The 13,192-nt window shown below is 51.4% G+C and overlaps 4 protein-coding genes across 4 annotated transcripts; 3 read left to right on the plus strand and 1 right to left on the minus strand.

The window, feature by feature from the left end:
- The first annotated feature begins 377 nt into the window (after positions 1-377).
- Positions 378-3,083, plus strand: LOC117583549 (polyribonucleotide nucleotidyltransferase 1, mitochondrial). Its single transcript, XM_034271908.1, has 4 exons — positions 378-624; positions 686-1,105; positions 1,156-2,376; positions 2,437-3,083. Exons 1-4 carry the CDS (start codon positions 485-487, stop codon positions 2,963-2,965), a joined length of 2,310 nt encoding a protein of 769 aa, XP_034127799.1. The 5' UTR covers positions 378-484; the 3' UTR covers positions 2,966-3,083.
- On the minus strand, positions 3,048-9,110 carry LOC117583548 (eIF-2-alpha kinase GCN2). Its single transcript, XM_034271907.1, has 10 exons — positions 8,738-9,110; positions 8,492-8,664; positions 7,925-8,430; positions 7,242-7,869; positions 6,608-7,183; positions 6,357-6,545; positions 5,790-6,291; positions 4,679-5,731; positions 3,646-4,619; positions 3,048-3,582 (listed from the first exon to the last, which is right to left on the minus strand). The coding sequence occupies exons 1-10, from the start codon at positions 8,792-8,794 to the stop codon at positions 3,456-3,458; spliced, it is 4,785 nt and encodes a 1,594-aa protein (XP_034127798.1). The 5' UTR covers positions 8,795-9,110; the 3' UTR covers positions 3,048-3,455.
- Positions 9,111-9,411: 301 nt separating this feature from the next.
- LOC117582965 lies at positions 9,412-10,795 on the plus strand. The gene is made up of 2 exons (XM_034271081.1): positions 9,412-10,442; positions 10,499-10,795. Exons 1-2 carry the CDS (start codon positions 9,519-9,521, stop codon positions 10,766-10,768), a joined length of 1,194 nt encoding a protein of 397 aa, XP_034126972.1. The 5' UTR covers positions 9,412-9,518; the 3' UTR covers positions 10,769-10,795.
- Positions 10,796-10,850: 55 nt separating this feature from the next.
- Positions 10,851-12,515, plus strand: LOC117582964. Its single transcript, XM_034271080.1, has one exon. It carries the CDS (start codon positions 10,962-10,964, stop codon positions 12,480-12,482), a length of 1,521 nt encoding a protein of 506 aa, XP_034126971.1. The 5' UTR covers positions 10,851-10,961; the 3' UTR covers positions 12,483-12,515.
- The last annotated feature ends 677 nt before the right edge of the window (positions 12,516-13,192 follow it).

The raw sequence follows: 13,192 nt of genomic DNA on the forward strand, positions 1-13,192 counted from the left end.
TGGTACAGCAATTGATCGGGTGGGGACGTGCATACAATGGTCAGAAAAATGCTTTATTAGCTAATTTCCCCTCCACCTTCTTTTTACTCTAACCACACAGTGTTTAGAAATAAATAAATTATTATTTTAGGTATGCATTCTTTGAAGATAACAACTCTTTCTTCAAATGGTGTACGTGAACGCATGGTCTAGCCATATTAGGTAGGGAGGAATAGCTAGCCAGCTGTTCAGTCACACACATGTTGCATACTCTACCTTACGATTAGGTAAGCATATCGGTTTTCAAAGAAAATTCAATGAAAATACAAAAAAACAATCACAAATGGTACCCATTTACAACAAATATAACAAATTTATTTGTTTATCACACCGGATTCCCATGTATGTTATAAAGCCTAGACGAAAGGTCATCAATAAGTCATTGCAGCCGCCTCCAGCCGGTAGATTTTAGGTAACGCTGCCGCCTGGTTCCCGCTGCTGAACCATGATTTTCACGAGGAAAACAGTGAAGTTGCTGAATTACCGCCTAAAAAGCCTCGACTTCGCCCGCCTAAGTGTTCATCGATGCCTCCAGAGCAGCGCCGCCGGGGATGTGCCCTCCGTGGAGGTGAACTTCAGCAATGGGTGAGTGTCCATGCGCCCAAATAGTGTCGTCTCCACAGAAGATCATTCTCCTCCTCCACAGACGTAACATGACAATCAGCTCGGGGAAGCTGGCGCGCTTTGCCAATGGCACAGCCGTCTGTCAGATGGGAGACACCGCCGTGATGGTGACGGCGGTGGCCAAGGCAAAGCCCACTCCCGGCCAGAACTTCATGCCGCTGGTGGTGGACTATCGCCTGAAGAACGCCGCCTCGGGGCGCATTCCCATGAACTTTATGCGCCGCGAGTTGGGGCCCTCCGAGAAGGAGATCCTGTCGGCGCGCCTGATCGATCGCTCGCTGCGTCCGCTGTTCAACAAGGATTACCGCACAGAGACGCAGCTGGTGTGCAACATGCTGGCCATGGATGCGGTGCACTCGCCCGACATTCTGGCCATCAATGCCGCCTCCATGGCGCTCTCCCTGAGCGACATACCCTGGAATGGACCGATTGGAGCTGTGCGGTGAGTGGAGACTTTTCCGGAGTAGAATCACAACTGAGTTTTGGTTTTAGGGTTGGCCTTTGCGATGGCGAGGTGCTCATCAATCCCACACGCCGGGAGCTGCAGTCCTCGCAGCTGGACCTCGTGGTGTCGGCCACCAAACAGAACCTCGTGGTGATGCTCGAGGGCAAGGGGAATGTCGTGCTCATGCAGGACCTCCTGAAGGCCATAAAGCAGGGCACGCGGGAGGCACAGTTCATCATCCAAGAGATCGAACGCCTGCAGAAGGCCTACGGCAGACAGAAACGTGAAGTGGATTTCCCGAACAAAGTGGATACCGAGCTGCAGGAGGCGGTGCGCAGCATGTGCGAGATGCGGCTACGAGAGATCTTCCAGGATGCGAACCACGACAAGATCTCTCGCGACAATGCTGTGAATGAGGTGCGCTCGCATGTGATCGACAAGGTGTGGTCCTCCTATCCGGACACGGAGCCATCGGTGATCGGCGAGGAGTTCAATCAGACCTGCCGCTCGATCTTCCGCGAGCTGATCTTCGAGCGGAATTATCGCTGCGATGGCCGGGACTATGATACGCTGCGGAACATATCCTGCCAGGTGGACATGTACAAGCCGCTGCATGGATCGGCTCTGTTTCAGCGCGGGCAGACGCAGGTCTTCTGCACCGTGAGCCTGGACTCCCCGGAGAGTGCCATGAAGCTGGACTCGCTGGCCGCTCTGGACAGTGGCGGCCTCAAGGCCAAGAACTTTATGCTCCACTACGAGTTCCCGCCTTACGCCACGGGGGAGGTGGGCAGGATTGGGCCGCTGGGACGACGAGAGCTGGGGCACGGCGCCTTGGCGGAGAGATCTCTGCTGCCCACATTGCCACATGATTACCCCTTCACGGTGCGCCTCACCTCGGAGGTGCTCGAGTCGAACGGTTCCAGCAGCATGGCCAGCGTCTGCGGTGGATCCCTGGCTCTGATGGATGCCGGCGTGCCGGTGAGCGCCCCAGCGGCTGGCGTGGCCATTGGTTTGGTCACCAAGTACGAGAACAACGACACGAAGCACCTGCAGGACTATCGCATACTAACGGACATCCTGGGCATCGAGGACTACATGGGGGATATGGACATGAAAGTGGCTGGCACACGCAAAGGATTCACTGCCATCCAGGCGGATCTCAAGGTGCCAGGGATACCATTGAAAGTGGTGATGGAATCGCTGCAAAAAGCCACCGATGCCAAGTCCAAAATATTGGACATCATGGCAGAGGCCATCCGAGAGCCACGGTGAGTGCCAAAAAGAATGGAATGCCCATCTGGGATGCTCACAGATTTCTCTTCTTTCAGCAAATATCCAAAGGATAGCTGGCCCGTGAGCGAAACCCTAAACGTGGAGCCGCACCAGCGCTCTAAATTGATTGGCCCCAGTGGCATGCACTTGAAACGCATCTACCTCGAGACAGGCGCCACCCTCACAGCCGCCGATGAGTGCAACTTTACCGTCTTTGCGCCCTCCCAGGCGGCCATGGACGAGGCCAAGGAACTCATCGAGGGGTACATGGTCAAGGAGCGGATCCCCGACCTCGAGTTCGGGGGAATATACACTGCCAAAGTAACAGAACTGCGGGATACGGGCGTCATGGTCATACTGTATCCCAGCATGCCGCCAGCATTGCTGCACAATTCGCAGTTGGATCAGCGAAAGATTGGGCATCCCTCGGCATTGGGCCTGGAGGTGGGCCAGGACATACAAGTCAAGTACTTTGGCCGCGATCCAGTGTCCGGTTTTATGCGGCTCTCGCGGAAAGTGCTGCAGGGGCCAGCCCTGGGCATTCCTCGATCATTCAACAAGGCGGCAGGCGAGAATGGAACGTGATCCGAAGGATCTAGCAGCAACTTGTACAGTTTCTTGAGGCATACTTGAAACTTTATTTTTAGGCCATTTAAAGTTGTGTGTGTTTAAAACGTATATAAAATATATTAGATGAAATAATAATCCCCTGAATGAATGTGGGACACAATCTCTTTGCTGCCAGGCATCAAGTTTTGCTACTTAAATGTGTATATGTTGGACAATCAGTACAAGTAAATTATATATCTTAAAATTTAGTTATATGCGGGATAGGAATTCGCTTTTTTTTTTGGTACTTATTCTTGGAACAATCTCGTGGGGCAAAGGAAAAGAAAAATCTTACTCTTGAAACGAAGTAAAGTCGAAACGAAATGAATTTAGATGGCATCGCAGCACACAGCCTCTTGTATCAATTTAAGTTGAATTTTGGCCAATTAGAATATTGTTTTTTTAAAACTAATTTAAGCAGGTATTACTAGGTAATCCTTTCCTTTCGCTCCGTTCCTTTGGGTGCTCAAATAATCACACGATAGTAGGAATCGGATATGCTGTACAAGGCAACAATTGGTGTCTTGGCATCGCTCAGATAGTCCACAACTTCGTCATGTATCTCCGTTATATAACGTTTGTATTTTGGAAATCTAAAACGAAAGGAATCCACCATTAGAATCACATCTTTTGGTTGCCAGAATCATTACACAAACCTTTCGATAACAAAATTAAATTCCTGTTCAGTCTCTTTCTTGCGTATTTCGCGCGGATTTATGGCACCCACAAAGGCATTCACCACCGCCGGTGGCAGCTCTACAACCAGCACCACAAACGACTCCTTCTTCATGAACTGAGCCAGCGTGGAGCCCATCTGCTGGGCCACCTGGTTCTCCAGACGCCGCTTGTAGTTTGCCGTAGGTTTGTCGTGCGTGAGGAACGTAACCTGGACATTGGGCAGCTGGCTGTAGCTGTTCTTGATCGACACATTCGAGGCGGAGGTGCTCAAGCCATTCCCATCGCCACCGCCACGATCTCTGCCACTGCTGCTGCCACCGCCAGTGCTCAGGTTGGACAGCTGACTGGCCGAGTAGTCCACCGATGCGCCATTCGCAGTCTCTGCCCGCAGCAGTTTTTGTATAAAGTCCACCAGTTCTGCCCTGTTCACATGTCGCTCCTGGAAGCGCTCTCTTTCGAAGGAGCGCACCCGCAGCGAGCCGTTCTCTGCCACCAGGATGACATGCAGCGCTCCCAGTCGCGCCAAATCCTGTGCTTCATCGCCGGCACCGCTGGCCGTTTCCACAATGCCGCATCTGATGCCCACCGACCAGAGCAGGCGCATGATGTACGTCACATCCTTGAGCGGTGGCCGTGTGCCGCACACACAGATGCCCACATCGATGGCACGGCAATCCTTGGCATACTCCACACCCACTGCAGCCACCAGCTTGTCGAGAGAGAAGGATAATCCCGCGCCACTGAGCACACCACGCGGTGGCAGCGTTTGATTGTAGCTCTGCGCCTGCCGCTGGAACTCATGGAGCATGGCATCGTAGCGCTCGCCCACCGCCAGCACGGAGGGATTGCCCGAACGATTGGGCTTCAGGTCAGCCGTCATTTGCCACACGATGCCACCGCTGCTAGCGCGCTCAAAGCTGATGGGCAATCCAGCCCAAATGTGAATGGGACACTGGGAATAGAGCATTGAAATTACTTCAATACGAGATCTTTTGCATGCTTTAGACTCACGGTTACGCCCAGACTGTACGCCAGTTCGACCACAGTCTCCAGTTCGCGCAGTGCGCCACGCGCCAGAGATGCCGCCTCGCCCTTGCCACGCATCAGCGACTTCAGCGCGGACTCATCCACGCTGCTGCGTGAGCCCGTCAGCAGAAAGTTGGCCAACAGCATGTCCATCAGGGTCTGGGCCGAGGTGCGCGACTTCTCCATGATGACCGTAATGCTGGAGTGGAACTGAAAGCGTGAGATGCGAGACTCAATAAAGTCCATGGTTCCCTCGAACAGGGCACCGTATTGAGATTTGGGAACGTTGCAGAAAATGAGAATGGCCCTCAGTAAATTCGTGTGGTTCATGCGGATGGCAATGTTGCGTTCGCGCAGGCGCGGCAGTTCGCTGGTGATCTCAAAGGCCAGGGAGAGCAGTTCCGCATCCACCAGATGGCTGCCAGCGGAGGGTGTGATGATGTCGAAGGAGCACTCGTAGTTCTGCTTCGGGTGGAAGTTGAAGACGCGCTCCTCACGGTACACACGATCTACGCAATAGCGACGAATGAGATTCACTCCATTCATGGTGACATGGCGGGCAAACTGGGTCCGCAGATCGCAGGGCAGGACCACAACGCAGCCGGAGTGGGTCATCAGGTGCACGGCATTGGCATTGGCGCTGGCACTGCAGTTGCGCGAGGAAAGCGGCGACAGCAGCGGCGAATCCACTTCGATGGCTCCGTGCTTGCGGAAGAGATTCACGACTTTGGCCTTGACAAACTCAAAGACCGGATTGAGGGACACAATGTCGTCGATGACGATGGCCGAGTTCCAGGATTTCATGGCCCGACTGCTGCCCAAATGGTAGGTGTGCTCGAGCACCTCATCGCTCTCCTGCTGCAGGCAGCGAGCCACCAGATTCTTGTAGGCTTTGCTCTGGGGATTGGCCAAGGCATGGCGCAGCATTTCCTGCAGCTCATTGGCCTCCAGCTCCGCAGGCGGCACGAGGTCCGAGATGAGCAGCTCCTCTGCTGTGGGCCGCTGTGCGGGATCGTGGTTCAGCAGCCAGCGAAGCATCTGCCAAAGGAGATTTCAAAGTGGGTTTTAAAGTTTGAAATAGAGAGAAACGCCTCACCTTTACGGTCTTCTCGTATTTGACATCTTTCAGCATGCTCTCGGGTATCGTTATGCAGACATTCCTCAGTGCCATTATGGTCTGCGTTCGCTCCATGCTCGTGTCAAAGGGCGGCTGGCACATCTCAAACAGAATAATGCCCAGCGTGTACATGTCCACTTTCTGATTGTACACCGACTTGGAGGCATTGCCCGTCAGCTCGGGTGCCACATACAGTGCGGTGCCCACTTTCCCGGTGCCCGTGCCATCCTCTGTGCTGGTTATGTGCGCCGGCTGTGCCGGCAAGGGATACTCGTGGGCCTGCAGGGCCAGGAAACTTGTGGTGGCTAGTCCAAAGTCTCCAATTTTGATTTGATCATGGGAATCCAAGAAGATATTCACAGGCTTCAGGTCACGATGGATGATGCCCTGCTGATGGATGTGGGAAAGGCCCTCAGCAATCTCCCGAAACAAACGCCACAAGCGATCTGTGTTCTCAAATAAATTGTCATCGATGGCGGTGCTAAAAGAACAAGAAGGAAAGAGATGAGAAAGGGATTTCTAGAGCAGATCGGATCCTCTGCTCACCGCAATGTGCACTTCTCACAGAACTCCATTTGGATGTACATCACTTGCATTAAGGGACGCGGCGAGTGGGCTCTGCCCCTGGTGGAGTCATCATCGTCGTTGTCCTCGTCATTGTCGTAGACAGCCACCTGACCATCTGAGTCCACAAACTCAATGCCATCATCCGAATCGGAATCCTCCACGGTGGGTCTACGAAAAAACAAACACTTTAAATGGAATCAAACGGTGGGGATTAGAGACTGGCTGCCTACATGTAAGCATTCCACATGCTCGACGAACTGTCCTCCTCCTCATCCTCTTCGACTGTGATGCCCAGCTGCGGGGATTTCGCTGGCTTCACGCTCAGTTCCTGCTGACTCTGTGACCACTCGCCGCCGAGCAGTTTGTCCATTTCCGCTGCATCGGCATCGTTCACGCTCTCGATCCAACTGTTGAAGTAACGCACCACATTCTCGTGATTTAGGCGGGAGAGTAGCTCCACTTCGCGGGTCATCTTTTTGTACAGTTGGCGACTTCTGGCGGGCAGCGGAATGCGCTTAATGGCATACTCCCTGTTGTCCAGGATGTTGCGCACCTTTAGGACATCCCCGAAGGCACCTTTGCCCAGATACATGAGCACCTCGAACTCGGTTCGCAGGCGGGATTGGCTCAGTGCCAGTGTGGGTATTTGGTAGGGCATGGGCGGCCCCGTGCGCTGTGCAGGAATGGAGTTCCTTTGCTGTGGCAACAGCTGTTGCTGCTGCTGTTGCTGGCCATTGTCCACATAGAAGCGCAGAAAGGGATGTTCTAGCAGCTCCGAGGCGGAGAGCGTGCGATCTGAATTGCATCTGTAAATACAGGCAGATTAGCAGTTGCCCTCAGGGGACATTTGCTGCCTCCACTTACTTGTCCACAAAGTCACGCATCTCGTAGCTATTCGTTGGCATCAGTGCCTCGACCAGGGCACCCAATGCTGGCAAATCCCCCTGACTGCTGCTCTGCCCGGCGCCTCCAATTAGCTCTAGAAGATTTGGAACCACCGAGAAGTCCGTGCAGCGCACCGTTCCCGTATTGTCCATGAAGACTGTGCTGTCCAGCAGATGGCTGTGACAGACGCCTTTGTTGTGGAGGAACACGAGGGCATCCAGCACGCCGCGGGCCACCATGCGCGCCCCGTCCATGCACCAGCCCAGCGAGGAGGAGATGCTAAAGACACTCGCACCCAGGAGGAAATCCTGCACCAGATAGACGAGGAGTCCCTCCTTCCGCTTTATGCACAGCACGCACTCGTACTGGATGAGGTTCTTGTGCTGCAGCTGGGACAGTGTGGCCACCTGCTTCTCGATGGAGGCAATCACATCGTCGACGCGGTGATTCCCCAAGCACTTGGGCTCGTTGCCCCAGTGGCACTTGCCGCTGCCGCTGCACGGCTGCTCGATCTGCGCGTACTTGATGTTCCACTCCGTGATGTACAGCAGCTGGCCGCAGTGCATATCGATGCCCACATAGGCAATAAAACCGCGCTGCGAATGACCTGCCAGAAGGGAAATAAATGAATACTTTCGCTTGGCAGCGGAACCCTGACCTACCCAAACAGCAGCCGCGCTGAATTTGCCGGCCCACCTTGTGGAAGTACAGTGTCTCTGTGCTGCGATGGTCCAGGCACTTGTTCGGATAAATGTGGCCACGGTAGTAGGGCGAGGAGTTTTCCGAACTCTCCGATGAGCTGGCATGTCGATTGTTCGACTCGCTCATGCTGCGACGCGGTTCTCCACGCCGCTTGGCCTCCGTTTTGAACATTTCCTTGCGGCGCTCCACCTCATCGATGAGCGTCTGCCGCTCGAGCGTCTCTTTTTGTATCTTTATGTCCAGCAGCTCCTGTTCCCGCTTCTGTTTGTCCTGCAGCATTTGATCGTAGAACGAACCCTTGGGCGGCTTATTGTGCTGCAGGAGAAAGGCCTGCACGGTCTGTGCCAGCTCGTAGATCATCACTTCGCCACGCAGCTCCTCCGATTGGGCCTTCAGCTGGCCACGCAGCGCGTCCAGCAGCTGATCCGACATCCCCTTGGACTCTTCCAGGGCGATTTTTGGTGTGCTGAAAGGAAAACTCGATGATTAGCCAAGGCTGTGGGCATGTCTCGATGCAGCTATCGCACATTTTTGGGTATTTGGAGGGACATGTTACATGCAGTTTGGTGCAGACATAGGCCTGCGGCTGACCATTGGACGAGTCCCGCAGCGGCGACAGCAGGATCTTGATGTCCGTGGGTTTCCATTGGTTGGGATCGCTCTGTGGCCGCAGATCCTCAACATCCGCACCGAATATGGCCTGTAAATGATAAACTCCGCAGTTATTTCGTCACTTTGGAAAATGCGCAACAGCTATCCCCCCTCTCCGACACCTTTATGACCTCCAGCTCCTGGGTCTGCCTGTCGCGGAAAGATTCCTTTGCTGCCATTTCGTCATCAAGTCTCAATTGGAATCTCAGAAGCCCCTAAAAGGGCAGGGAGTCGAAATAAAATACTGCAGAGTCGTCTGTGATTTCCGAAGTGTTATAATTTTTGCGGCCGGTGAAACGTTTTTTCTGCTCTAGCAGCTGTTTCCCCATCAGCTGCGAACTGCATAACTTTGTTGCTGTTTTCGCTTTGTAGCAGCTGCCAAATGTATTCCTAATGGAATTTTAATCAATTTTAGTGCACAAATAATGCAACTTGTTGCTTTTTTGAGAGTTTTTTTGAGTAAATTTTTTTAATTTTTTGTTCTAAAGCAGTGTGACCGCGGTTTTTTCGATCAAATATACCAAAGCCGCTCAGAAACATATGCTTCCGCGATATCGACATTTAAAGTTGGAAACTTTGCAGAAACAAAACGTGCCTGTATATCGATAGTCATCAGAATTAAAGGTTGATGTCGAGTTTTGGGTGACTAGGAAAGTTCTGCGCCGAATTTTTCCAGATATCCGTACTTTAAAATGGAATAAAATTAACAATAATTATAATTCTTTGAGTTATTTAAAGTAGGTCTTCTGGCTCTGAAACTATCGATACTTATGAGTACGCCATTGTGCTTTGCAATAATCGCAAAACTTCCAAGTAACGGTGCTTTGTTTATTTGTGCGTCTTTTGTGATGTTTTTGATTTTCTGCATTTTCGCTATATTTCCATTAAAAGTTATCCGCAATAATGGAGGAAACTCGCGTCGTAGTGCTACTAAGTAACACATCGACAGGGCAACCAGCTAAAGAGCCAACTGGCGATACATTCACTGGAACTCCGCCTGGACGGGGTCCGCCGCCACAGGTGGCATTCGAAAATGGTGGACAGGTTAGCATTTTGGATGAGAAAACTCTACGGCTGGTGTACTGCCAGAACGCCTCCAAGCCGCATCTGCTGATGGCCCAGAGTTGCCACTTTGATGTGCTCACCGACAAGGAGAACGAGAACGAGCTGCCGGCGGTGCTCCACGGCATGTTCGTGGATCGGCGTGATGGCTTCATTATGCACCTGAAGGTTGAGCGCGAATGTCACCTGATGTTCCTGCTTGACTCTCTGGTCATTCAGCTCAAAGCGAAGCTGCAGCGTGAATCCCTGAGGCTAGTTGGTGGAGCTGTGCGATTCAGGAAGCTGCTGGAGGATGACCGGGGCGGCGAGGGGGGAAACACTTTGGAGACGCACTTTGCGTTCAACAACATCCACGGGTTGATGACCTGGCTGCTGAATCAGTACCGTATGAGAGCGGACTTGAGCACGGGACCCGGCCACGAGGCCCTGGAGGTCGAATACATTGTGTCCCACTTGGAGCAGGATCTCAAATTTAATGCGCGACTTTATGTACTGCTTGTGGCCATGGAGGAGCTGAGTGTGAGCTCGTTGTGTGGTTTGCGTTGCTACTTCAGCGAGGATTTGCTGACTTCCGCTTTGGTGCCCACGCAAGTAACATCCTTCATCCAGGATGCAGCGGATCAGGCGAGCATCAAGCCCCTGTACATGATCGTGCTTTTCCATGTGATGGCCAAGGGCAGCCAGGTGGATGCCAAAAATGTTCAGCTTCTGAGTTTGGCGCATTTGATTAGCCGACGCCAGCATTCGCTGCATCAGAATCAAATGGTGAGTGGATTACTTACCCTTTGGAATTGAATTCATTTCTCATCATTCGCTTTCAGTCTTCGACTAGCAGCTTGTGCTCTCAGCCAAGCCAATCTGAGATGTGTCAGCAGGCGCTTAACGATGGCTTCAAGCTTGTACACGACTCCCTCCTGCAGTACGTGCGCCAGACGGAGCAGATGAAGCATTGCCGTCAAGTGTTCGACGAGCAATTGGCGCAGTACGAGGAGCTGCTCCTGCAGATAGCCAACACGGAGCTGCGACACATGCTGCAGGCCTCCCAGTCGAGTCTACTGCAGCTGACCAGCCTGTTGGAGAAGCGTTCGTAGAGAATCTTCATTTCTTCTTTGTTGTATCCGTAAATATAACTTTTCAAATATGTTTTACTCCTTTCCAAATCACTCATAATTGATTTTTTAGTTTAAATTTATAAAGATCATGCCATAATCTATAAAAAAAAAACCATTTTTAAAGCAATCAAAATTTCAGTTAACGATATTTTGCGTATTTGTAAATCTGAAAATGAATTCGAAGGCGACAAGCAAGCGAATGCATCATGTGATGGTTGCCCTAACAGAATCGAATCGTCGCTACCACACCGAATCGTTGGAGGGCAGCAGCTTGGACGGTGAATTCAAAATACTCGATCGGAAATCCGTGCTGCTGCGCATGCCCTCGGCAGCGGCAGGGACATCCAAGACGAAACAGGCAGATGTGCCGCGTTATTATCGCCATCTCGAGTTCGATGCGATTGGCTACGACCACGAGCCGCATGTGCGGGATCAGTTGAGCGATCTGGTGGAGAACATGTTCCGACAGCGTCTTAATGGGTGTCTGCTGCGTCTGACTCCGCACCGCTCTAGCAATATAAACCTGTTGACGCGCGTCTTGGTGAGCGAGGTGGATAGCATAATGCTGTTGCTGCGCTTCCGCCTGAAGTCCATCAATGTGGACTACTTTGATCTGCGCAAGTTCGACATGGCCAATATGCTGCTGGAGCCAGGTGCATCCATGCAGTCGCTGAATCGTCGACATCGAGTACATCAGAGCGGGCGCATTCTGCAGAGCACACGAGAGCTGCTGCAGTGGCTGCTCAACGATTTCACCACCATCCGGGGCCGGGCAGTGGGCGACGACTACATTGACATTCAGTTTGTCTTTCGCGATGGTCAGCATGCGATTCGCAAGCTGCACTTGACCATTTTTCAGGTGATTGGAGGTGAGGAACGACAGGAGATGGCAGACTTCTTCCGGTCCTTGCCTCTGGGGAAGCAAAGCAACAGCACGCTGCTCACCGACTGCATCCGAGAGTCGTTCGACTTTCAGCGTCCCATTCGCACTGTGGTGATGTTTGAGCTGCCGCTGGGACGGGAATCGCCAGCTCAGATGATGCGGAAAATACTGAAATTAGCCGATGTGGCGTACGTGTCCATCGAGAAGGCACACAGCGCAGCCAAGAGTTCAATAAAATCAGCATCACGGAGCTCCACGAATCTGCTGCTGAATATCACGCCGAGTTGCAGCTTCAGGAACACTTTCCAATCAGTGCCAAATATTTCAGACCCTTTGCTGCGTCGCGGGCGGAAACTCTCGAGTGAGGACTACAACAGCCTCGCCTACTGGTACAATCGCATCGACTCGAAGCTTCTGGAACTGCAGCTCAGCATGGATGACCACTATATGGCACTGTACCGCCGAAAGGGTTTGGAAATTTGCAACGAACTTCGATCCATGGAACAGCATGCGGATATAGAGACTAACGAAAGCGGCGGCGATGATAGGCCGCTGGCAAGGACCATCAACCAGGAGGAGGAGCAGGCCTCTATGAGCATGTACACGGAGTTGCTGAAGCAGTTCCGCAAGCTAGAGATCGATGTGAAGAGGACAGCCTTTGCCGCCACATTGAAGGGTTACATCAGCAACAAAAACTACGAACTGGCGGAGATGCAGAAGGCGTTCAAGCTCAAAGCAATTGCAAATATGAGACAACATTTGATTGAGTTTATGAAATCAGAACAGGAACAGGAACCAAACTTGAACTGATCATTACAGCCATTTGTCTGAGTATTGTCCAATTGTTCAAGAAATATAAAACACAGGATTTGTAAGGGGTATACGTAGGTATATAATTTAATATACATTTATATATAAATACAATATTATTGTCAACAATATGTTTCATAGTAGTTTAAACAGATTCCCCAGCTGCGGCTTCCATCGTGTAGTACGAGTAAATGTGTAACGTGGTTACGTACTTGAATGCTAAATAGGCAATAATACGAGTTATACGGATTAACACTCTTGCGGGGGCATGGGCATTCCCTTACCCCCTCAATAAATGTATGTAAAGACACCCAAAGCAACAACAACAACTAATCAATGCTGAAATCAATGCTAGAATTCGATTCGTATTCTCGTATTCGTATTCGTATTCGTAGTTAGACAACAATATTCCAATATTTTCAATATTATTATGATAATATGTGTGTTTCTGGGAATACTACTCTTAGTATTCTTTTCTCTCTGTTGGATATGTGAAGGGTAGTAGGCAATGTTCTCTGTGTTGGAGGCCAAAAGGTACCTGGATTTAATCAGAATTGTTTGTACAATTTCCTTAGGATATTTTCTCGACTCTAAGAAACCTCGCTACAAAACGCCTCTCTGATAATAGCGAACTAATAGCCTGCTTCCACTAGAGCACATTCGTTGAACAACGAGCACTACTCGTTGCATAAATTTCACATAAACAAACG

The sequence above is a fragment of the Drosophila guanche genome, unplaced genomic scaffold (genome assembly GCF_900245975.1).
Source record: "Drosophila guanche unplaced genomic scaffold, DGUA_6, whole genome shotgun sequence".
Classification (NCBI taxonomy): Eukaryota; Metazoa; Arthropoda; class Insecta; order Diptera; family Drosophilidae; genus Drosophila; species Drosophila guanche.